The 23,483-nt window shown below is 43.6% G+C and overlaps 3 protein-coding genes across 5 annotated transcripts; 1 reads left to right on the forward strand and 2 right to left on the reverse strand.

Annotated features, from left to right (window-relative positions):
* Nucleotides 1-1,117: 1,117 nt before the first annotated feature.
* On the reverse strand, nt 1,118-5,481 carry LOC307032226 (RLA class II histocompatibility antigen, DP alpha-1 chain-like). The gene is made up of 4 exons (XM_079670069.1): nt 4,907-5,481; nt 4,165-4,407; nt 3,101-3,385; nt 1,118-1,823 (listed from the first exon to the last, which is right to left on the reverse strand). Exons 1-4 carry the CDS (start codon nt 4,965-4,967, stop codon nt 1,702-1,704), a joined length of 711 nt encoding a protein of 236 aa, XP_079526195.1. The 5' UTR covers nt 4,968-5,481; the 3' UTR covers nt 1,118-1,701.
* Nucleotides 5,482-11,574: 6,093 nt separating this feature from the next.
* Nucleotides 11,575-15,464, forward strand: LOC307034419 (uncharacterized protein). The gene is made up of 3 exons (XM_079673268.1): nt 11,575-14,384; nt 14,753-14,962; nt 15,045-15,464. The coding sequence occupies exon 1, from the start codon at nt 12,310-12,312 to the stop codon at nt 13,054-13,056; it is 747 nt and encodes a 248-aa protein (XP_079529394.1). The 5' UTR covers nt 11,575-12,309; the 3' UTR covers nt 13,057-14,384; nt 14,753-14,962; nt 15,045-15,464.
* A 24-nt stretch (nt 15,465-15,488) lies between these two features.
* LOC307031453 (uncharacterized protein) lies at nt 15,489-23,225 on the reverse strand. 3 transcript variants are annotated; one of them, XM_079668583.1, is made up of 12 exons: nt 21,932-23,225; nt 21,579-21,693; nt 21,192-21,498; nt 21,019-21,098; nt 20,747-20,805; nt 20,467-20,506; nt 19,439-19,506; nt 19,260-19,349; nt 18,811-19,124; nt 17,498-17,670; nt 17,066-17,280; nt 15,489-17,000 (listed from the first exon to the last, which is right to left on the reverse strand). In XM_079668583.1, exons 3-10 carry the CDS (start codon nt 21,484-21,486, stop codon nt 17,666-17,668), a joined length of 951 nt encoding a protein of 316 aa, XP_079524709.1. In that variant the 5' UTR covers nt 21,487-21,498; nt 21,579-21,693; nt 21,932-23,225; the 3' UTR covers nt 15,489-17,000; nt 17,066-17,280; nt 17,498-17,665. The 3 variants fall into 3 exon arrangements, 2 of the variants coding, with proteins under 2 accessions (XP_079524709.1, XP_079524708.1); XR_013805968.1 differs by having other exon boundaries at nt 19,439-19,521; nt 20,248-20,506; nt 20,747-21,098; nt 21,579-21,696; XM_079668582.1 differs by having other exon boundaries at nt 21,579-23,225.
* Between the last annotated feature and the right edge of the window lie 258 nt (nt 23,226-23,483).

Raw genomic sequence — 23,483 nt, forward strand, 5'->3', positions numbered from 1 at the left:
TTCCTTTACAGACTTAAATGTTCTTTTTCAACTTCATCCCGTAAAAGGTTGGTCTCTGGCTTATTCCTGTCCCAGCTGGACTACGGTGATACCATCTATAGATTAGCCTGTCCCACTGTTTGGACCAAACTCGACCCACTCTACCATGCTGCACTGTGTTATATATCAGATGCACCCTATAGGACTCATCATTGCTCACTGTACAGCCTAACTGGATGGTCCTCACTTACTATGCGTAAGTAAGTTATTAATGTATAAAGCCATTTTAGGAAAGCTTCCACTCTACATATGTGCCAGATTTGCCCCAGTTTGTGACTCTCACAACCTCAGCCCCAGTGCCTGGATACGGGTCCGGGCTCCTGCTGTGCAGACTGAGGCTGGAGAAAGGAGTCTCTTTCATTATGGTCCTTGGTCTTGGATTGACCTTCAATCATGCCTCAAACTGAGGACACTTGTCTCTATAGCATGTTTTAAATTGAAGTTGTCTGAAGTCCTTACCTCCAGCTGCTCTTGCAGTAATAAGCAGTGCACCTTTCTTACTGTCCCAATTTGCTCAATGTAGGGACTGCTTTTCCTCTTTTGTTTTCTTAGTTATGCTCTCTGTATTTTATATGTTTGTGTTCTGTGTAACTTTGCTGCCTTCTTGGCCAGGTCAGCTCTGAAAATGAGATTCTATCTCAATGCTTTTTATCTGGTTAAATAAAGGTTAAATAAAATTCATTTTTTTTAAAAAGCGAGAGCGCGTATGTTTTGGATTAGGCCAACCGGCTAACTCAAACATATCCAGGTTAGGTTGAACCGGCTTCGTAGTACAGGCCTCTGAACTGTCACAGTCTGAAACCTCTTTAGACTGTGGGGAGGTTTTAACAGAGACTGTTTTAATCTTGGTACTGGCTAGAAGAAAAAGAATGCAGGAAAGTGGGAATCAAACAGATAGGATTCATTACTAGAGCACATAGAGAGAGTATATGAAGCCTGGGCTGAGAGCCAGCTGGTTAGCACTTAGTGTGAGGGTCATATATCCCCCACCTGGCCCAATCCCCTTCCTCTACCTGTGTGTTAACCAATGAGAACACTGCAGGTGGTCTACATGTTAAAATAATGATAAAGACACAACTAAGAGAAGCTCAATCTTTATTTAGAACAGGTTTCATCACAAGGTCATTCAGAGAGTTCAGGGAATATCAGGAAAGAGTTTCAGACAGGTTTCATTAGAGGTCATTCAGAGAGTTCAGGGAACATCAGGAAAGAGTTTCAGACAGGGTGTGAACTAAAGCATTATTATCAGAGCTAGAACCAGCAGAGCCTGTCTTCATCCCGCTGCCCTGCCATGCCTTCAGGCCCCACACATGGTTACCATTCAGACTGCAGCGTGTGCTCTGAAGTCACTCTGAGCCCCATTGAACATTAGGAGAAGGTAGGAAAGGACTCTTTAAGGAATATAAGAGATGAACTTCTGTTAGGTATATTTCACACAGTGGGGAGGGTATAAAAGGAAGGGTTAAAGCCTCTGTGGGATCAAGTGGTCATGTGATCATGTGATTATGTGGTCATGTGATGATGTGATGATGTGATGGTATCATGATGTGACCATGTGGTCATGTGACCATGTGGTCATGTGGTCATGTGATCATGTGGTCATGTGATCATGTGGTCTCCTCAGGTCCTCAGGCTGGGTGGCTGAGGGTCTTCATCCTGAACTCAGCTGCACTCGTTCCCTTTGATCAGGAAGAAGGTCCCAGCAGCCACTCCCAGGAGACCCACCGTCAGACCCAGAGCACAGAAGACTGCTGGTCCCACGCCGGGCTGAGAGCCCTGCTCCTCTGGAGACAGAAGAGAGACATCAGGTCAACATCTGGAGACACAACATCAGGTCAACATCTGGAGACAAAACATCAGGACAACATCTGGAGACACAACATCAGGTCAACATCTGGAGACACACAACATCAGGTCAACATCTGGAGACACAACATCAGGTCCACATCTGGAGACACACAACATCAGGAGACACAACATCAGGTCAACATCAGGAGACACAACATCAGGTCAACATCTGGAGACACACAACATCAGGTCAACATCTGGAGACAGACACCATCAGGTCAACATCTGGACACACAACATCAGGTCAACATCTGGAGACACAACATCAGGTCAACATCTGGAGACACACAACATCAGGTCAACATCTGGAGACAGACAACATCTGGTCAACATCAGGAGACACAACATCAGGTCAACATCTAGAGACACAACATCAGGTCAACATCTGGAGACACAACATCAGGTCAACATTTGGAGACACAACATCAGGTCAACATCTGGAGACGCAACATCAGGTCAACATCTGGAGACACACAACATCAGGTCAACATCTGGAGACACAACATCAGGTCAACATCTGGAGACACAACATCAGGTCAACATCTGGAGACACAACATCAGGTCAACATCTGGAGACACATAACATCAGGTCAACATCTGGAGACACACAACATCAGGTCAACATCTGGAGACAGAACATCAGGTCAACATCTGGAGACACAACATCAGGTCAACATCTGGAGACAAAACATCAGGTCAACATCTAGAGACACACAACATCAGGTCAACACCTGGAGACAGGAACACCTGGAGACAGGAACATCTGGAGACAGGAACACCTGGAGACAGGAACATCTGGAGACAGGAACATCTGGAGACAGGAACACCTGGAGACAGGAACATCTGGAGACAGGAACACCTGGAGACAGAAACATCTGGAGACAGAAACATCTGGAGACAGGAATACCTGGAGACAGGAACACCTGGAGACAGGAACACCTGGAGACAGGAACAGATGGAGACAGGAATACCTGGAGACAGGAACACATGGAGACAGGAACATCTGGAGACAGGAACATCTGGAGACAGGAACACCTGGAGACAGAAACATCTGGAGACAGGAATACCTGGAGACAGGAACACCTGGAGACAGGAATACCTGGAGACAGGAACACATGGAGACAGAAACACCTGGAGACAGGAACACCTGGAGACAGGAACACCTGGCCTCAGGTCAGTTTGTATCTGGTGTGAGTTCACATGAAGTTCTCACCCCAGAAGGTGGTCAGCGGCTGGTCCAGAGCCAGATGTTGGACCCCACAGCTGTAGATGTCTCCCAGCTGGGGGGTGAACTCCAGTCTGGAGAACTGGCTGAAGGAACCCTCTTTGGAGAGGAAGGGAACGGGGAAGCTGGTTCCTTCAGTCACTTTCTGTCCGTTCTTTGTCCAGAAGAAGCTCACAGGAGCCGGATAGAAACCGGTCACATGACAGACGAGGACGTTCCCCTCTCCCATCTCCACTTCCTGTTTGGTGTAGAGCAGCGGGGTGGAAGGAGGATCTGTGCAGAGACACTTCCTGTTAGAGTGATGTCACAGAGACACTCAGATATTCGTCCTGTTGGTTTCAGGAGAACCTGAAGCTTTAGCAGAATGCAGAGTCAGCAGCTCAGGTGTTCTGATCTCTGGTTTTCATTGGTCGTCTGAGGTTTTATTAAATAATGTAACGCAGCAAGCTTACTTTAATATCTCAGACAGCTGTGGTTTATTGTACGTTCCTTTAAGCAGTTTATTTGTTCCCTATTTTATATTCTGTCCCGCAGCTCTAACACACACACACACACACACACACACACACACACACACACACACACACACACACACACACACACACACACACACACACACACACACACACACACACACACACACACACACACACACACACACACACACACACACACACACACACACACACACACACACCCCCACACACACACACACACACACACACACACACACACACACAAACACTCTGACTGGGGGGGAGGGGTTCCAGCTGACCCTGATACTGGACTAACGTATTGTAATCATTTCATTGTCTCACTGCTGTGCGATGACAATAAATATAAAGTGGATTGATCTAAAGTCAGATGTGGGCTCATTGATTAAATGAATAACTCTAACTTGTTTGGTGAATCTTTGTATTTTGGAAAAGAGTAAATAGGAATGCTGTTATAAACTTGGGCTGCATTGTGAGTGTATTGAATATTTATCACAAAGACACGTGCAGTCCAACGTGTTTAGATATCTGAGAGAGAAAGAGAGAGAAGACGTTTACCTTTCTCCAGGGAGACGTTCTTGTAGACTTCAAGGTCTACTGCCAGGTTGGATCTGCAGACCTGTAGTAGACCCTGAGCGACTGGATAAGAGAAACCCATATGCTCTGGCAGAAAGCTGGGCTGACCGTCCACTATTTCCCCTGCTTTGAAGTCAGAGTGAAACATCTCCTCTGCATCCACAGCAAACATGAACTCCCCATCAGAGACTGAACAGCCGGTGAACTGAAGGTAATCATGTGGAACTGAAGAGAAACACAACATTTAACTGTTTAGTAAACACTGACTGTTGGTAAACACTGACTGTTAGTAAACACTGACTGTTAGTAAACACTGACTGTTGGTAAACACTGACTGTTAGTAAACACTGACTGTTAGTAAACACTGACTGCTGGTAAACACTGACTGTTGGTAAACACTGACTGTTAGTAAACACTGACTGTTAGTAAACACTGACTGTTGGTAAACACTGACTGTTAGTAAACACTGACTGCTGGTAAACACTGACTGTTGGTAAACACTGACTGTTAGTAAACACTGACTGTTGGGAAATACTGACTGTTGGTAAACACTGACTGTTGGTAAACACTGACTGTTAGTAAACACTGACTGTTAGTAAACACTGACTGTTGGTAAACACTGACTGTTAGTAAACACTGACTGTTGGTAACCACTGACTGTTGGTAAACACTGACTGTTGGTAAACACTGACTGTTAGTAAACAGGAGTTGAACAGAAACTGACCGTCAGCTGAAACACAGAGGACCCCGCAGAGGAAGAGGAGCATCATCTTCATCATCATCATCTGTCTGTATCTGTCTCTCTGTCTGTCTGTAGCTTTCTGTCTCTCTGTATCTGTCTGTCTCTCTGTACCTGTCTGTCTCTCTGGAGCTGTCTGTCTCTGTAGCTGTCTGTCTCTCTGTAGCTGTCTGTCTCTCTGTATCTGTCTGTCTCTCTGTAGCTGTCTGTCTCTCTGTAGCTGTCTGTCTCTATGTAGCTGTCTGTCTCTCTGTAGCTGTCTGTCTCTCTGTATCTGTCTGTCTCTCTGAAGCTGTCTGTCTCTCTGTACCTGTCTGTCTCTCTGTATCTGTCTGTCTCTCTGGAGCTGTCTGTCTCTGTAGCTGTCTGTCTCTCTGTACCTGTCTGTCTCTCTGTATCTGTCTGTCTCTCTGGAGCTGTCTGTCTCTGTAGCTGTCTGTCTCTCTGTAGCTGTCTGTCTCTCTGTAGCTGTCTGTCTCTCTTTAGCTGTATGTCTCTCTGTAGCTGTCTGTCTCTCTTTAGCAGTCTGTCTCTCTAAAGTTGTCTGAAGCGACTGACAGAAAGTTAGCAGCAGCCGGCTCTTAGAGTGTCAGCAGCCAATCAGAGAGCAGAGATTAAATGATGATCATCAGTATCCGGGTAGAGGCAGCTGCTCTCTTTGATTACAGAGAGGACTGTAGTGTCTCTACTTTAAAGAGTCCTCTCCTGCTGATGTTCAGGTGTACAGGACTGTCTCAGAAAATTAGAATATTGTGATAAAGTTCTTTATTTTCTGTAATGCAATTAAAAAAACAAAAATGTCATACATTCTGGATTCATTACAAATCAACTGAAATATTGCAAGCCTTTTATTATTTTAATATTGCTGATTATGGCATACAGCTTAAGAAAACTCAAATATCCTATCTCTAAATATTAGAATATCATGAAAAAGTATACTAGTAGGGTGTTCAACGAATCACTTGAATCGTCTAATTAACTCGAAACACCTGCAAGGGTTTCCTGAGCCTTGAAAAACACTCAGCTTGGTTCAGTAAACTAAATCAAAAGTATGGGGAAGACTGCTGATCTGACTGCTGTCCAGAGGACCGTCATTGACACCCTCCATCAGGAGGGTAAGACACAAAAAGAAATTTCTCAAAGAGCAAGCTGTTCACAGAGTGCAGTTTCAAAGCACATCCACAAAAAGTCTGTTGGAAGGGGGAAATGTGGCAGGAAACGCTGCACAACCAAGAGAGATGACCGCAGCCTTAACACCATTGTGAAGAAGAGTCGCTTCCAGAATTTGGGGGAGCTTCAAAGACAGTGGACTGAAGCTGGAGTCCAGGTATCAAAAGTCACTGTTCACAGACGTGTCCGGGAAATGGGCTACAATAGCCGTATTCCCATGGTCAAGCCACTTCTGAACTCAAGACAACGGAAGAGTCGTCTGACTTGGGCTAAGGAAAAGAAGCACTGGACAGTTGCACAGTGGTCCAAAGTCCTCTTTTCAGACGAAAGCAAGTTTTGTATTTCATTTGGAAGTCAAGGCGCCAGAGTCTGGAGAAAGGCTGGAGAGGAGCAAAATCCAAGTTGCTTGAAATCCAGTGTGAAGTTCCCACAGTCAGCGATGGTTTGGGGAGCCATGTCAGCTGCTGGTGTTGGTCCACTGTGTTTCATCAAGCCCAGAGTAAATGCAGCTGTGTACCAAGAGATTTTAGAGCACTACATGCTTCCGTCTGCTGAAAAGCTCTATGGAGATGAGGAATTCATTTTCCAGCATGATCTGGCACCTGCCCACAGTGCCAAAACCACCAGTAACTGGTGTACTGACCATGGCATTACTGTCCTCGATTGGCCTGCAAATTCCCCTGACCTGAACCCCATAGAGAATATGTGGGGTATTGTGAAGAAGAAGCTGAAAGACACCAGACCCAACAATGCTAATGAGCTAAAGGCCGCTATTGAAGCATCCTGGGCATCCATAACACCTCAGCAATGCCACAGGCTGATTGCCTCCATGCCACGCCGCATTGATGCAGTAATCCGTGCAAAAGGATTCCCAACCAAGTACTGAGTGCATTAATGGACATTTTCAAATGTTTGATTGTGTTTTGCTGTTATAAATCTTTTTTTTTTACTTGGTCTGAGGAACTATTCTAATTTTTTGAGATAGGATTTTTGAGTTTTCTTAAGCTGTATGCCATAATCAGCAATATTAAAATAATAAAAGGCTTGCAATATTTCAGTTGATTTGTAATGAATCCAGAATGTATGACATTTTTGTTTTTTTAATTGCATTACAGAAAATAAAGAACTTTATCACAATATTCTAATTTTCTGAGACAGTCCTGTATATCAGTATGTAGTGTCTCTACTTTAAAGAGTCCTCTCCTGCTGATGATCAGGTGTATATCAGTATGTAGTGTCTCTACTTAGAAGAGTCCTCTCCTGCTGGTGTTCAGGTGTATATCAGTATGTAGTGTCTCTACTTTAAAGAGTCCTCTCCTGCTGATGTTCAGGTATATATCAGTATGTAGTGTCTCTACTTTAAAGAGTCCTCTCCTGCTGATGTTTAGGTGTATATCAGTATGTAGTGTCTCTACTTTAAAGAGTCCTCTCCTGCTGATGTTCAGGTGTATATCAGTATGTAGTGTCTCTACTTTAAAGAGTCCTCTCCTGCTGATGATCAGGTGTATATCAGTATGTAGTGTCTGTACTTTGAAGAGTCCTCTCCTGCTGATGTTCTGGTGTATATCAGTATGTAGTGTCTCTACTTTAAAGAGTCCTCTCCTGCTGATGTTCAGGTATATATCAGTATGTAGTGTCTCTACTTTAAAGAGTCCTCTCCTGCTGATGTTCAGGTGTATATCAGTATGTAGTGTCTCTACTTTAAAGAGTCCTCTCCTGCTGATGTTCAGGTGTATATCAGTATGTAGTGTCTCTACTTTAAAGAGTCCTCTCCTGCTGATTTTCAGGTGTATATCAGTATGTAGTGTCTCTACTTTAAAGAGTCCTCTCCTGCTGATGTTCAGGTATATATCAGTATGTAGTGTATCTACTACATAGGGGGGGGGGTGCTAGTGGATCGCCGGAGCTGTAGATTAACATTAACATGCTTATTGTAGTTGTAAGTGCACTGTCTTGATGGAGCATATATGTGGGCTGGATCTGTATTATAGGAAAGGAGTGAGCAGAGGGTAGAGTTGTTGATTCTTGTTCTGTTTTCTGTGACTATCTGCCTCACCCTCTCAGAATTTCAGTTGCACGCGCCACTAAAGAGACGCGCTACCATGGAAACCAAACAATGATGTAGCTGTATTAAAGTCCGAGTGGAAACAGTCCTGAGTAAATCGGATTTAGTCAGAAATGCGGGAGAAATATGACCCCGGGAGGAAACCGGGAGAGGGCAATGAAATCGGGAGTCTCCCGCGAAAATCGGGAGGGTTGGCAAGTAGTGTGTGTGTGTGTGTGTGTGTGTGTGTGTGTGTGTGTGTGTGTGTGTGTGTGTGTGTGTGTGTGTGTGTGTGTGTGTGTGTGTGTGTGTGTGTGTGTAGCGTCTCTGTTGTTGTGGTTCCTGTTTCTCTGATTTGTCACCTGACCCTGAACGCAGCATCTCTGGAAAGTCCCAACGCTTTACTTCCACTTCCTGTTCAGCCAGCAGCCAATCAGAAAATGCGCTGCCGATGACTCATCAGTTACCAGGGGCAGCAGTTTGTGAGTGAACACAGAGAGAGAGAGAGGCGGAGCTCAGACGCCCCCTGCAGGTTTATCAGGGCATAACACCTGAGAACGACTTAAATTCATTCTAACAAAGCTTGAGACAAATTTACATTTTATAAAACAAAATTACATTAGCAAAAACACTTTTACCAAGGAAAAAAAACGTTAACGAAAACAAATTAACAAAATGCAAAACACTTTTACAAATTTAAAAACAAATTTACATTTTATAAAACACTTTTACCAAGGACAAAACTATTTAACATTAACAAAAACAAATTAACAAAATCCGAAACACTTTTACCATAACTGAAACACATTACACATACACATCCTTTTTTTTCGGCGTGAGAGGACGCTGGCGCTGACTGTTCGCCGCTTCTCTGTCCGAAAATCTCGTCTTTCTTTGTGTTAATCTAAGAGTTTCTGACCACTTTCTACTGCTATAGATTGCTAACTATTCTGTTGTTGTTTTTGTTCTGATCTGGACATATTTCTTACACCCGATTGCCATTTTTGACGGATGCTTGGTTCTCTACCCTGCTACACCTACCTGCTAACGCTGCTCCATCCATCAAATAACCAGCCCCATTCTTCGTCCTGCCCCTCCCCGTGGGCCCTGACTCTGGTTCTTCTTCCTGCCGGTCCCCCCATCTGCTGTAAAGGACAGCCTGCAACTGACCTCTCATCCTGTCTGACGGCTGCCAACAGCTCCACTTTCAGCGCCGCTGGTCTACAACCATAGCCAGCGCTGTGCTAACGCTAGCATCCTACCGCGGCACTACGATGTTACGATACTCTGTCTCCCAACTTTTTAATCTCAACAACTTTTCTGCGCTTCCTCTAAGCTTGTCTGTCATCAATTGCCTCGGGCTTCTACGCAGACCGAGGTATGTCCATAGAGGTTCCAAACGAAGATTTGTTTACTCCCAGTCCGGAAAATCATCCATAACATCTATCTGGTCGACTAACCGCCATGTCCCACAACTGTCATGTCATCTGAGCGCACTTATTACTCCATATTATACACCCACCACTGGTCCGTTACAATCCCAGCTGTACCAAAAACCTGGAGTGGATTCCACTGCCCTCTTCTCAGAGCTGGTCCAAATTCCTGGAGTGGATCCCACTGCGCTCTGCTCAGAGCTGGCCCAAATACCTGGAGTGGATTCCACCGCCCTCTGCTCAGAGCTGGCCCAAATACCTGGAGTGGATCCCACTGCCCTCTGCTCAGAGCTGGCCCAAATACCTGGAGTGGATCCCACTGCCCTCTGCTCAGAGCTGGCCCAAATACCTGGAGTGGATTCCACTGCCCTTTGCTCAGAGCTGGCCCAAATACCTGGAGTGGATTCCACTGCCCTCTGCTCAGAGCTGGCCCAAATACCTGGAGTGGATTCCACTGCCCTCTGCTCAGAGCTGGCCCAAATACCTGGAGTGGATTCCACCGCCCTCAACCACCAAAAACTGATAATAACACACTTCCTTCCACCTCCTCTCCGCTCCTCCCCCCATCTCACATTCCTCCCCGCACTGTCAACCTGGACAACCTCTCACCTCTTCAGCCTGTGACCATACCACGCCCCTCCCACTCAACTAATATTGCCCTCCTTAACATCCGATCACTCAACAAGAAAGCCCTCATCCTCCATGAACTAATCTTGGAAAAATCCCTTGATTTCCTTCTGCTCACCGAAACCTGGCAACAGCCCGATGACTTCTTCTCCCTCAACCAAACATCCCCCCCTGGCTTTAAATACATCACTAAACCCCGCCCCTCCCGCCGTGGTGGCGGCCTTGCTGTAATCCACAATCAGAACATCCAGATCACAGAACTAACCCTCCCCTCAGTATCATCCTTTGAATTCATTGCCTTCAAAGCCCCTCCCTCACTGACAGTCATCCTCATCTACCGGCCTCCTAAACCTCATCCCTCCTTCCTCTCCGATTTCACTGAGTTCCTCACACTTGCCTCATCCCTCTCTCAACGTCTGTTACTACTTGGTGACCTCAACATTCACATTGACTCACCCACCTGCAAGCTGGCATCCGAATTCACAACCCTACTGGACAATTTCTCTATCACCCAACATGTCACTTTCCCCACCCATGAGAAAGGACACATTCTTGATCTCGTCTGCTCTACCAACCTCCCAGTGATTGACCTCCACCCTTGCCCCTTTCCCCTCTCCGACCACAAACTCATACAATTCAACATTGCCCCCCCCACCCGAAACCCCTGCCCACCCAGAAACATCACCTTCCGTAATCTACATTCCATTGACCATAACCATCTCTCTGAACTGCTATCGTCTAATCTCCCCCTGGATGCAACCCTCAGCTCACCTGACGATCTGCTCAACCACCTCAACTCCACCCTACTCACCTCCCTCAACACTTTAGCCCCCCTCAAAAATAAAACTGTTACTTTCAAGACCTCCTCACCCTGGTTCACACCCGCACTGCGTAAAATGAAGCAGCGAGGCCGCCAACTTGAACGTCTTTCAAAGAAATCATCCCTCACAGTCCATTACATAAGCTACAAACTCCATCTCAATGCATACAGAGATGCTCTTATTGCCGCTAAATCTGCCTACCTCTCCAACATCTTCACTGACCCCTCCCGTAACCCAAGGACCCTCTTCTCCACAGTTAACAAGCTCTTCAAACCTCGTGCTGATAACCTCCCTACTTCTACTTCCGCTACTTGCAGCTCATTCCTCCAGTTTTTCGCAGACAAAATTGACACCATTAACCACTCCTTCTCAGCTCCATCTGATATACAAGCATCTCCCCCAACCTCCACCGCTACCATTTCTCCCCCCATCTCCCTTGACCTCCTGACTCCTCCTCCCCAGCGCCGCCTTTCCCAGTTCAACCTCGTTACCCCAATTGAAATACTCCATCTGATCGGTTCCTCAAATCCCACAACCTGCTCCCTTGATCCTCTACCCACTCCTCTCCTGAAGTCCTGCCTCCCCGTCCTCTGCCCCTATCTTGCTAACCTTTTCAACTCCTCGCTGTCCCATGGAACCGTCCCCTCTGCCTTCAAAACTGCTGCCGTTACTCCAATCCTCAAAAAACCTGGTCTTGATCCCTCCTCCCTCACTAATTACCGCCCCATCTCCAACCTACCATTCCTCTCAAAAACTCTTGAACGCATTGTAGCCAATCAAATTCACTGCCATCTCCAAACCAACCAGCTTTATGAACCCCTTCAGTCTGGATTTCGTCCTCACCACAGTACAGAAACTGCACTCGTCAAAGTCCTCAATGACCTCCTCACCTCTGCTGACACTGGTTCCCTCAATATTCTCATCCTCCTCGACCTGAGTGCAGCCTTCGATACCGTGAGCCACAACATCCTGCTCACCCGACTCAGGGACATTGGTATTGAAGGTATTGCACTCAGATGGCTCCAGTCCTACCTCACTGAACGATCCCACTTCATCTCCCTCCCCAACCACTCCTCTGCCACAGCTTCAGTCACCCAAGGTGTTCCTCAAGGATCAGTACTTGGACCCCTCCTCTTCATCATTTACATCCTGCCCCTCGGTCAGATACTCCGCCACTTCAACCTGGACTTCCACTGCTATGCTGATGACACTCAGATCTACCTCAGCACCAAATCCCTCCATAACCCACCCCTTACCCACATCGATTCCTGTCTGACAGCTATTAAAACTTGGATGCAACATAACCTCCTCAAACTGAACAGCAACAAAACAGAACTCCTCCTAATTGGCTCCAAATCCACCCTCAGCAAGGTCACTAACATAACACTCACCATCGATGGCACCATTGTTTCCCCCTCCAATCAGGCACGCAACCTTGGCGTAATCTTTGACCCCACCCTCTCCCTCGAACCTCACATCCGCCAAACAGTCAAAACCTCATTTTTCCACCTCCGCAATATTGCAAAAATCCTACCCTCTCTCACCCGCCCCGCAGCCGAACGACTAATCCATGCCTTCATTTCCTCCCGCCTTGACTACTGCAACTCACTTCTTTACGGCATCAGCACTACATCCCTCAACAGACTCCAACGGGTTCAAAATGCAGCTGCACGTCTCCTCACACATACCAAATCATGGCATCACATCAGCCCAGTCCTCAAAGAGCTCCACTGGCTTCCTGTCTCCCATCGCATCAATTACAAAATGATGGTCCTCACCTACAAAGCACTCCACCATTTGGCCCCCCCTTATCTCACAAACCTTCTCACTCCTTATCAACCCCCACGGTCCCTCAGATCCACCGCAGCCGGACTCCTATCCATTCCCACATCCACACTCTGCAGCTGTGGGGACAGAGCCTTCTCAGTGGCAGCTCCTAGGCTCTGGAATTCCCTCCCCCAAGATCTCCGTGACTCTGAGTCCCTCACAGTCTTTCAGTCCCGCCTCAAAACACATCTTTTCAACTCTGCCTACCCATAAGCCCCCCTCCTCTCAATCAATTTCCTCTTGACTGCCTTTTTATTTATTTTACTATACTTACTTGTTTGCCTGTCCTTGTTTGTCTACCCTCCCTCATATTGTAAAGCGTCTTTGAGTCGTGAAAAGCGCTATATAAATAAAATGCATTATTATTATTATTATTATTATTAACATTTCACGAAACACTTTTACAAACCAGAATCAAAGCGGAAAGGGAATGTCCATCATACCGGAAGTGACGTATTAGTGATTGGCTCAAATTTAAGTTTGTTTTGGCGGAAAGACCATAGGTACGAGTGTGTTTACTTTCGGTAAACATGTTTTGTCCGTTTTGTAGAAACAACCTGGGACAAGTGACTGTTATGTATGTGTCACATCAGGTGTGACTGTGCCTTTAAGATGGCACCGGGAGTTTTGGGATGTGTGAACCGGATACAGTTGTGTTGTTATGGTGTTGTCATGGAAGCGTATGCAACAACGTGTTCAATAAACGGTCAACCTAAATGTCGTAGTCCATAGTCTTTATATACAACAGTGACACCGTTTTGCTCATCTTGTGGACAATCTCTGGAGTGTTTAAAGGACACGGACCAGACAGAAGGACCAGATATCTTGCATCATTGCGGGCAATATTTTAATGAAGGTCACTCGTATGCTGTAATTGCGGACATGTTGTCTACCTTTCACGGTGTAAAAATCAGTTTGCGGACTCTTAAAAGCAAACTGAATCAAGCCGGGTTTTACCGCAGAAAGGGTGATTCCTCTCAAATCGCTGTAATTAACGCCATCAGGTTGGAACTTCGTGGACCTGGACAATTGTTTGGATACCGAACAATGTGGCAGGTACTAAAACAAAAGTACAGTCTTCGAGTGAAGAGAGATGATGTTATGAATTTGCTCCGGGGGCTTAACCCTCGAAGCTGCGAGAGGAGATCTCGCAGAAGGTTTATAATGAGAACCTACCACTCAATGGGACCGAACTATATGTGGCATGCTGACGGTTATGACAAACTTAAGCCATTCGGTGTGGCCCTTTCAGGATGCATAGATGGATTTTCACCTAAAGTACTATGGCTTGAATGTGGTCCAACAAACAATAACCCAAGAGTTATCGCTCAATATTTCCTCAAATGTGTGCGAAACCTCGGTGTCATCCCCATGAGGCTGCGGACTGATTGTGGCACGGAGAACGGAATTATGGCTGCAATTCAGTGTACCCTACGTCACCATCACCATGACTACTACTCTGGAGCGTCCAGCCACATGTATGGCACATCCATGACTAATCAGCGCATTGAGTCCTGATGGTCTATATTAAGAAAGGGAAGGTAAGTGTCTATCATGATTTTCTATGACTTGCCAACACTGTCAGACAAACATTTGCTTTAGTAAAGTGTATCAGTTTTTATTATAATATAATATATAGCCTGTAATCTATGACCCAGACTATACAAGGCATTTCTTTAGAACTTCTTTTTGGCAGAAATAAAGTTAGAAACTGTGAACATCTAAGCGTGGTCTTTGGATTGCACAGCGGCCCCTGAGGGGACCTAGGCACTATAGGTTGTGAAGCAAATAAATGATTAAATAGACACTCAATGATTTGTTGTTGATTTGACTGGTAACCTTTTAATGTAATTTGTATTTTGTTTTATATTGCTTAATAATTCACTTGAAAATATATGAATTTCTATAGGTCTCAGTTCTGGATGGAGCTATTTGCAGACCTCCGAGATGCTTCAACGGGAGTCACGAGCATCAGTGCCTTCTGAGATTCTGCTTCGTTGATGTTATTCAGAAGGACTTGGATGAGTGTGTGAGACTGGAACAGTCACAGGATTCACCCTTCCAGAACAGCATCATGTCCAGGAGGAGTGCCCAATGAACTGTACTACTTGCCACACAGGTAATACATTGGTGATGGATTGATACTTCTTTGTGTTTTTATCTTAAATGTAAATGAATACTATGTCTTCTATTTAACATAGATTTGGCTCCAGGGACTGTGGATTTGAGATTGAACAGGCAGAATTGGATGCTGTTCCTGAGACAAGCCTGTCTATAGCTCCATGTGGGGACCAACCAAAACATGCAGGAGTAATTGGACTTTGCTATGGAGCGCAATGATCTACAGAAGCAAGAGAGCTGGGAGACTGTACATGAAGCTGAAAGAATATGCTCAGTTATAAAGTAATCGAAAAGGTATTCAGAAGTACAGTAGCACTGTTCTACCACTCCAAATCAGATGGGCTCAACAATGCTTGGTTTCATGGTTTGTCAGAATGCATTTACTCTTTCCCCTGTGATGTATCCAAATGATTATGGTACCTGCTCATCTGAAGACTGGTCCTATTTAGAAAAAAGATATTCCCATACATTTTAAAATAAAAACAGCATTTTGAAATGAACATGGTTTCCAGCCAATCACAGTATTTGTTTCAATGTCATTTATACAGCAGCAAATCACAGCATAGTCATAAAACAAATATCTTAATCATTATAAAATATAACTGGAATAACAACGCTCCAATTAACAAGCACAAACAAGGTTATGTTGTGTTTGTAATTGTGTGCAGAAAGAACATTTCTGTATAAGTCTTATTTCAACCATGTTGACTCAATGGAAACCTGAGAATGAAGGATTGCTTCTTTGTTGTAAATGTGAAACAAGTATAGCAAAGGTCAGAGTATTTATAAAAATGGTATAGGTATAGAACAATACTTTGATTGTGTCCCAAACTAAATGGACAACATGAGCTGTGAGAAGAAAACATGCGTTTGCACTCTATGGGTCATCCAGTCACATGACTTAAAAACAGCCAAAGTTCATTTGGGACTTAAACACATTGTATGCGTCAAGTAGGGGTTTCACAACTACCAATATTTACTAGTCGACTAGTTTTTCAAAATAGTAGTCGACTAGTCGACACGTCATAATAAAGACACACAAAGAGAGGTTTACAACTGTATTTTCTATTGGAACTCATACAGTAACATTAAACACTGCATTTTAATTTTTGTTACATGGCTGAGTAAATAACAAACACTGGACTCACCAAAATCGACAGGAAAAAACTCTTGTTTACATAAATGCCATGTAAATCCAGTGCGCAACAGCGCATTGCGCAACACTTTATTCGCTGTCCTCCACGATAACGTCCACCTTTCCATATTTTTGGTTTGAACACCAACGCATCGACATGTGAGGGAAGGAGGCTTGACCGCTTTCGGGTGACAGTGTTGCCTGCCAGGGAAAAACCCTCTCACTCGGGGTGCTTGTGGCTGGAATAGCCAGGTAGCTCCTCGAAAGCGGGGGAAGCGGTGCACGTTTTCTGCCCACCACTCGAGTGGATTATCCATTGTGGGGATATGCGGTGTCCGCTGGCAGTAATCCCGTAGCTCATCATCACTGTTGACCCGTGTTTTCTTGCTGTTCGTTTGCCTCTGTTCAGTGCTGACGCCGGTCCGTTGCTCACTGGTGCTAGCATTACTGCTAGTGCTAGCTGTCGGGAGCGGGTGTTTCATCTTTAGATGGTTGCACATAGCAGATGCATTTGTATTGTACTTCAGTACAGCTGTACACAACTGACACTTCACTGTGGAGTTGGTTACATCTTCGTTGAAGTACTGCCATACGTAAGAATGTCGGACGTGTTTTGGAGCATTTTGCAGCACCTCCTTTACCTCCATTCTTTTCACGACTAGTCGACTAGGGCCTACAGCGCCGACTAGTGGTAAAGGTAGTCGACTAGTCGATTAGTTGGCGAAACCCCTAGCGTCAAGGAGTGGTAGTTTCAATGTGTTGGAACATGTGTTTGCCATTGGGAACGGAGAGTCATCAAGGAACTCTATTCCTGACGATGGTTCAAATCCAGATGGGGGAAGTGAAGTCAGCCCAGTCGCAAACATCAACACATCCTCCAAAGACACAGCGGTCTGGCTTTCTGCAAAGAAAACATGTTCAGACATTTTGGCAATGTGTTTCCTGAAAGTTATAAAAACAGCAAACCTCCACAATCGAGGAGATAGTCTGCCCAGTAGCCCAAAGTCTGACTTTCCCTCAGCCTCCTGTTACTCCCTGGTGGACTGAGGTCAGGCTTCAAGAGTCGCTCAAGTTCCAGAGCAGTAAGTCGCTTTTCAGAGTGGCACAGGACCGGGGCCAGCAGAGTAGGGTGTTGCTGTAGTGCGTTTAAAAACTGAAGGGCTGAAAGACCCTCCTTGAATCTGAAGAGAACAGAAAAATGTTTCATCACAAAATAACCTAATAACTAAAACAAGGGGGGGGGCCATGAGCACTTAAAGATTGGCACACATTTTGACACTGACTAATTGCTAACAGATAAACATAGAATAAACCAAAGAGGGGGACCATGAGGCATTTTAAACAAAAGATTCTTACATACATTTTTTTTAAATCACATGAATACAAATATGATCTTACCTGTCAATTACAGAGGAGTTTCGGACAATAATGTACCACTGGAGGTAGTCTGACACAATTCCTTTCTTTCCTTTAACAGAAGCCACATGTCTCAGACAACCTGCTGTCTGTAACATTCTGCTGTGTCTCATGGTCTTTTCTCGCAAGGCATCCACTGAGGCAGCATTCTCAATCTGAAGATTATAAAATGGACATAACCAATCCAGTCAATAACAGCATGTTGTTATGGTGAGTGAAGCAGGGAGGACCCAAATGCAGAATAAACAGAAAAAATACCTTTATTTTAAGATTTTAAGGAACAAACAGAACACTACCTCGTGAACACAGTCAACGACAAACAATGAACCAACAATGACAGACAGGAAAACCAGAACTTAAATACACACAAGACTAATCACACAAACAGGTGAGGAGGGAGGAGAAAACACAGGGGCACCAGGTGAACACAATCAGGTACTCAGGTAGGAGGGAACACAGACAGACTGCAACAGGCAAGACAGGGGGTGAAGGCTTTTCAAAATGAAACATGAATCCAAAGACAGAAAAAGACAAGACACAACACAGACAGATCGTGACACATGTACCGTATATTCTTGCCACTTTTGTTCCATTGCAAGATTTATATATTACTATTACTACTATCCTTGTGCAATATATACCTGGCTGCTAAATCCTCTATTACAGGATGTGTTTTTTCTAAATTGTGTTTGTGTATCTTTAATAGTTTTTAATCATTCTTCTTAGGTAACATTAAGCTGTCTTTGGCTCTTTTCTGCTCCAACAATGTAAATGTCCCCTCTGTGGGACTGATAAGGGTATTCTGATTCTGATCACAAAACAATGAAGCCAATTCGGTGTATGTGATAAAGGTAAAGTAAAGATGTCTCAAAACACTGCAGGAACTACAGAATAATCCACCCTACCACACTGTTGCTGTATTCAATTCTCACATCTTGTAAAGCTTTCCCTACTTCTTCATCAGTTATTAAATCAACTGTTGCTTTGAATGAAGGCTGGCCTGCAAGATAATATACAAGATCTTCTGACAGGAAATGTGGCCCTGGACCTCAACTCGAACACAACTGACACCGCAATCATCTTTCCTGCCAAGTAGTATTCATCCTCCCTAACAGCTGTGAATAAATGTATTCATATTGCAAAATTAAAACATTATTTATTATATACTTTAATGTACTGTAATGAAACTCAACGTTTTGGAAAAAGTTGTTCAAGCAACAAATCATATGTCATGTGATATATATGGTTAAAGATCATTAACAATTGTATTAGTACACTTCTAACCGTATGCATACCATTTGCATTGTAGACCAAGAAGCGGCGTCCTTCTGGCCCATCAAAAATGGGCCGGTCTTTCAGATTCTTCATCAGTAGAGATAACAACTCTCTCCTGGGACCACCTGAGTCAATTCCTTCTTCGAAAGCACCAGCATCATCAGTGAATTTGACCAGCATGTCACAGTTTTCTGAATACGATGTACGCTTGAAACCTCTGACTGCTCCATCCCAAACATTAGCCCTTGAAATGTTGAACCGGCTGACTCTTCCATGATCAATAGGCTGTGAGAGGTTAGCAATAATGGCAGGTAATGTAACGTTCATCTCCTCCCTGTAAAGGACAAAAAGTGACCTTATTAGTGAATATTCCAGAGAGTGCACAAACAGTTTACAAAAATAATTTTTGTACCAGAAATATTGTAAAGAGAAAAAAAATGTAATTCCACTGTAATAGCTGTCTGTTTACATTTCAGTGTCCAATAAACTCGTCATGTTGACTGCAACCAGCTCTTCGTCCTCTTCTTCAACACATGGTGCATACAGGTATGTGTGTGTACTGTTAGGAAGTGATCATTCCCATGTTAAAACATCTTTCAAACAAAAATGTCTTTCTCGTGTAAGTGAGTCACTAACATTTGTACTTACCTGTAGCAAGTAGTCTTGTCTGTATTTGTTTTGGGTGGACCCATATCCTCAGTATCAGATATTACTATCTGAAATACAAATGTCTGTAACAAAACAACACTGAACGTTAGAAACATGAGGGGCCGTATTCACAAAGCATTTTATCTTACCGCTAGGAGTGCTCCTAACTCGCGCTAAAACATTTTACGTAGGAGTTTTTTCTTAAAAGTTATTCACAAAGCCGCTGAGACCTACTCATACTAAGGATAAATCACTAAGAGTGAACTAAGAGTGACGCGCCGTTGCTATGGATGACGTCGATTCTCGTGCATGAGTTTAGAAGCGGTCAGTACGGTGATTGGTTGTTCAGAGCAGGCGGTCTCGGTGAAACTCATCCGCAACATCCCACAAACGAGCCCACTAAAACAAGGAAATAGCCTAGGCTAGAAATGTATTCCTATCAAATAGTTATGGACAGTGCAGTTAGCAGAATACACGCATGATGACAAGTTTGTGCAGACCACGATAATGACGTTGTATATGCACGTTAAAGAGAGAGAGCAAACAATAAAAATACGTAAATTGCATTAAATCGAGGAGGCAATCAAAAGCACCCTGCAAACTATTATCCAATGAGCATATTTCCAGCACTTAAACACTTTCAATAACAGCCCATACCGCCGTTCAAGCCCCCCTATCATGATGAATGAAAACAATCTGCGTGTTGATGGATTGTACTTTCTTTCTATTGACGAACACGTCCTCATCTTTTGATGGCGCAATTATTTTGATGTGCGTCCCGTCAATAGCACCGACCGCACCGGGCATACCTGCATTGCCATGAAGTTGGCTTTGATCCTGTGTAGTTGTTGATTGTCCAAAGGAAACCGGATAAACTGTTGGATGATATATGTTAAGACTGATAAGACCACAGCCTGTTAAGACCATTATGTTTAGGAGTTTCTCCTAAATTCGCCAGTTAGGAGCTACTTTTAGCCCTAAGATCCTTTGTGAATACGGCCCCAGGCTTCCACAATCTGCCTCAACACCTGTCCAGGCTGAGTTGTGGATGAATGTCCAAGTGCCTTCCTGAAACATGATAACATTATTAACTTCATGATACAGGGTATAGTTGAGTTTTAAGTAACATTTAGAGGTAAGGGGAACCATAAGATTTATAAATAACAGATTATTTTTGTTTGAAATGAGATTAAACATGACATGTATGCTATTTTTGTATCCATGTTCACCAGAGAAAATGCTGTGGCCTATTCTTATCATCCACTTAAAGATAAATTACTTATTTTGTAAAAATAAGTACAAACTTACCCTTCATTTTCCGGTTTGTGTTTTGGAGTACTTTTGTTTCGTGGTTCAAATTCAAATACCTGTGAGTAAAAGTGTACAATTATCAAGAGCTTCCATTATTGTTCCCTTACCACATATGTCTATCAACAGTGAAACATTGTGAGTGTTTCTGATAGTAATTGTAACTGCCAAGTTGGTTCTTCTAAAATATTTACCAGAATATAGATTTCCTGCTTAAAATCAAATGTATATCAAATAAATAAATGAACGTTAAAATCAAATCATTTATGCACCACAGTGTCAGCCTGATTGAATTCAGCTGTGCTCCTAGATGTGATGACAACATCTGAATCAGAGTCTGAGGTATCATCCCCTGTAGTAAAAGCAAAACGTTCAACCCATTATTATGTATGCTGCAGTAGAGGATGTTAACATGTACAAATATTGAATAATAACATCCACAAACCTCCTCTAAAATGTTTCTCAAGGCAAATGAAAATAGTGATCCTGGCATATGCCTTTCCTAAGTCCTTTTTATATTCTGCCAATGTGAATGGCCTTTCTGAACCAGGCACATTGACAACCTCTGAGCAGTCTGGATACAAAAGGACGTACGGTCCTTCATCCATGTCCTTGTTAAAGGCTTTCATTTTCTGGACAGCTCGTTCCAGTATAGCAGGTGCTGCTACCTCCGGGTCTGTAAACAACGGGAGTGTTTTCCCTCTCCGAGGCTTTAAATCAACTCCTTGTGGCGACATCATTCCTATGTTTATCTAGTAACATAGCAGAGAGATATAAGTAATGACACCCACACAGACACTGAGATTTGTATGAAACGGATAATGCAGCTTACCTGGACTCGTCTCTTTTCTTGTTTAAGTCTTCCTTTCCCACAGTTAAAAGACTGTTCTCTTTTAACTTTAAGTTTCTGTACTCCATGAAAAGTTTATAGGATGGGCCCGGTTGTTCTGCTGGTATGAATAGTTCCAATAAAAATATAAAAATTAGCAGCTCCAACAATCAGCAAAAGCAAGTGTGCATTAAGGTTTACAGAAAGCCCAAAATAAAAACTAGCATATTAGCTCAATGCGTTGCTATTCCGTTAAGACAGGGATTGGTATTTGACTGATATGAAACTGTGATTGCACTTTTATTTACTGCATGTCTGACATTAGCATCACAAAGCTAGCGCAATACTACACTTACTTTGTTTAGCATTTTCCAGCTGTTTCGTTGTCCCCTGTGCGCTTGGTACACCCGTCTGGTCCGGGTCCTTTAAACACTCCAGAGATCCTCCACACGAAAGGCAAAACCATGTCACTTGTCCCAGGTTGTTTCCACAAACGGACAAAACATGTTTACCGAACGTAAACACACACGTACCTTCGGTCTTTCCGCCAAAACAAATTTAAATTTGAGCCAATCACTAAAACCATGTCACTTCCGGTATGATTCTGGTTTGTAAATGTGTTTAGGGAAATGTTAAAGTGTTTCAGGACATTTTAATTTGTTTCAGTTATGGTGTTTCGCGTTTTGTTCATTTGTTTTTGTTAATGTTAAATTGTTTTGTCCTTGGTAAAAGTGTTTTATAAAATGAAAATGTGTTTTTAGCTTTATAAAAGTGTTTTGCATTTTGTTAATTTGTTTTTGTTAACGTTTTTTTCCTTGGTAAAAGTGTTTTTGCTAATGTAATTTTTTTTAATAAAATGTAAGTTTGTCTCAAGCTTTGTTAAAGTGTTTCACACTTTGTAATCGTCCATTGCACTTCCCAGCCACCGTACCATTTAGCTTAGGAACCTTCCTAACCGAGTGAAATGACCCGGAAGTCCCTCAGTGGCAGCTATGATAAGTGCTGTTCGAATTCTCTGGATCAGTGGTTCTCAACCTTTTTACACCAAGTACCACCTGAGAAAATAGTTGGCTCTCCAAGTAGTGGTGGCAAAGAAAAAAGAAAAGAAAAAAGATAAGAAAAAAGATAGCAATTAAGGACAAGTGTGTGCTTTTTCAGCGTTTGACCTCGGTCACAGCCTTCTCTCCATCCTTTGAGCAAAGGCCTTCTTCCTTAGTCACTTCTCTCCTCCATCACAGCGGCTGTGCATATCACTTTTGTGTTGCTGGCGGAGCCTACGCTTGTACTCGGCTGATGACTGTCCTCCTCCTCATTCACTTGTTCACTTTCGCTGGTAATATTCTCCTCTGTACCTCTCTTCCGAATACCTCCCGTTTTGAGCCACGTTTTTAACATCACTCAGCTTTCTTCTTTCTTTAGCTTGCTTGCAACGTTAGCGGGTAGTAAGGTCGAAATTAGCAACGCCAGAAATAAAATAAAATAAATGTTTTCGTTTCTGAATCTAAAAACAACAATAGATTAGAACTAATTTAAACCACAGTTTCAATTATCTCAAGCTTATTTTCATTCGTTGTAGTATTTTGATATATTTTTTAATTAATGTTATTCAATCAAGCCTAAAAAAAAAAAATGAATAAAAAAAAAAAAAATGTTATATGTCAGATTCCTCCCGTACCACTAGCAGGAGCTGGCTTACCACCAGTGGTACGCGTACCACAGGTTGAGAACCACTGCTCTAGATGATAGGAAAGGAGGTTTCAAACTTCTTTTATAACCTCCATTAGCTTATAGTCTAGCACAAGGGTCGGCAACCTTTTTGATATGAAGTGCCATTTAAAAAAAAAAAATGTTATCAGCGTGCCAACGATTGATAATTATCAGGTGGGGGGGGGGGGCAGTGTGTGGACC

Source organism: Notothenia rossii (genome assembly GCF_949606895.1).
Source record: "Notothenia rossii genome assembly, chromosome: 3".
NCBI classification, from domain to species: Eukaryota; Metazoa; Chordata; class Actinopteri; order Perciformes; family Nototheniidae; genus Notothenia; species Notothenia rossii.

What these genes read in the sequence shown, in the direction of transcription:
- LOC307032226 (XM_079670069.1), bottom strand. Translation starts at nt 4,967, where the DNA reads ATGATGATGATGAAGATGATGCTCCTCTTCCTCTGCGGGGTCCTCTGT. An exon ending in GAACGTCTCCCTGGAGAAAG is followed by an intron (nt 3,386 to 4,164) that starts GTAAACGTCTTC and finishes GTCTCTGCACAG; the next exon opens with ATCCTCCTTCCACCCCGCTG. An exon ending in GCCGCTGACCACCTTCTGGG is followed by an intron (nt 1,824 to 3,100) that starts GTGAGAACTTCA and finishes TTCTGTCTCCAG; the next exon opens with AGGAGCAGGGCTCTCAGCCC.
- LOC307034419 (XM_079673268.1), top strand. Translation starts at nt 12,310, where the DNA reads ATGCAACATAACCTCCTCAAACTGAACAGCAACAAAACAGAACTCCTC.
- LOC307031453 (XM_079668583.1), bottom strand. Translation starts at nt 21,486, where the DNA reads ATGATGTCGCCACAAGGAGTTGATTTAAAGCCTCGGAGAGGGAAAACA. An exon ending in CACAAACCGGAAAATGAAGG is followed by an intron (nt 20,507 to 20,746) that starts GTAAGTTTGTAC and finishes ATCATGTTTCAG; the next exon opens with GAAGGCACTTGGACATTCAT. An exon ending in AGTTTATTGGACACTGAAAT is followed by an intron (nt 19,125 to 19,259) that starts GTAAACAGACAG and finishes TGTCCTTTACAG; the next exon opens with GGAGGAGATGAACGTTACAT.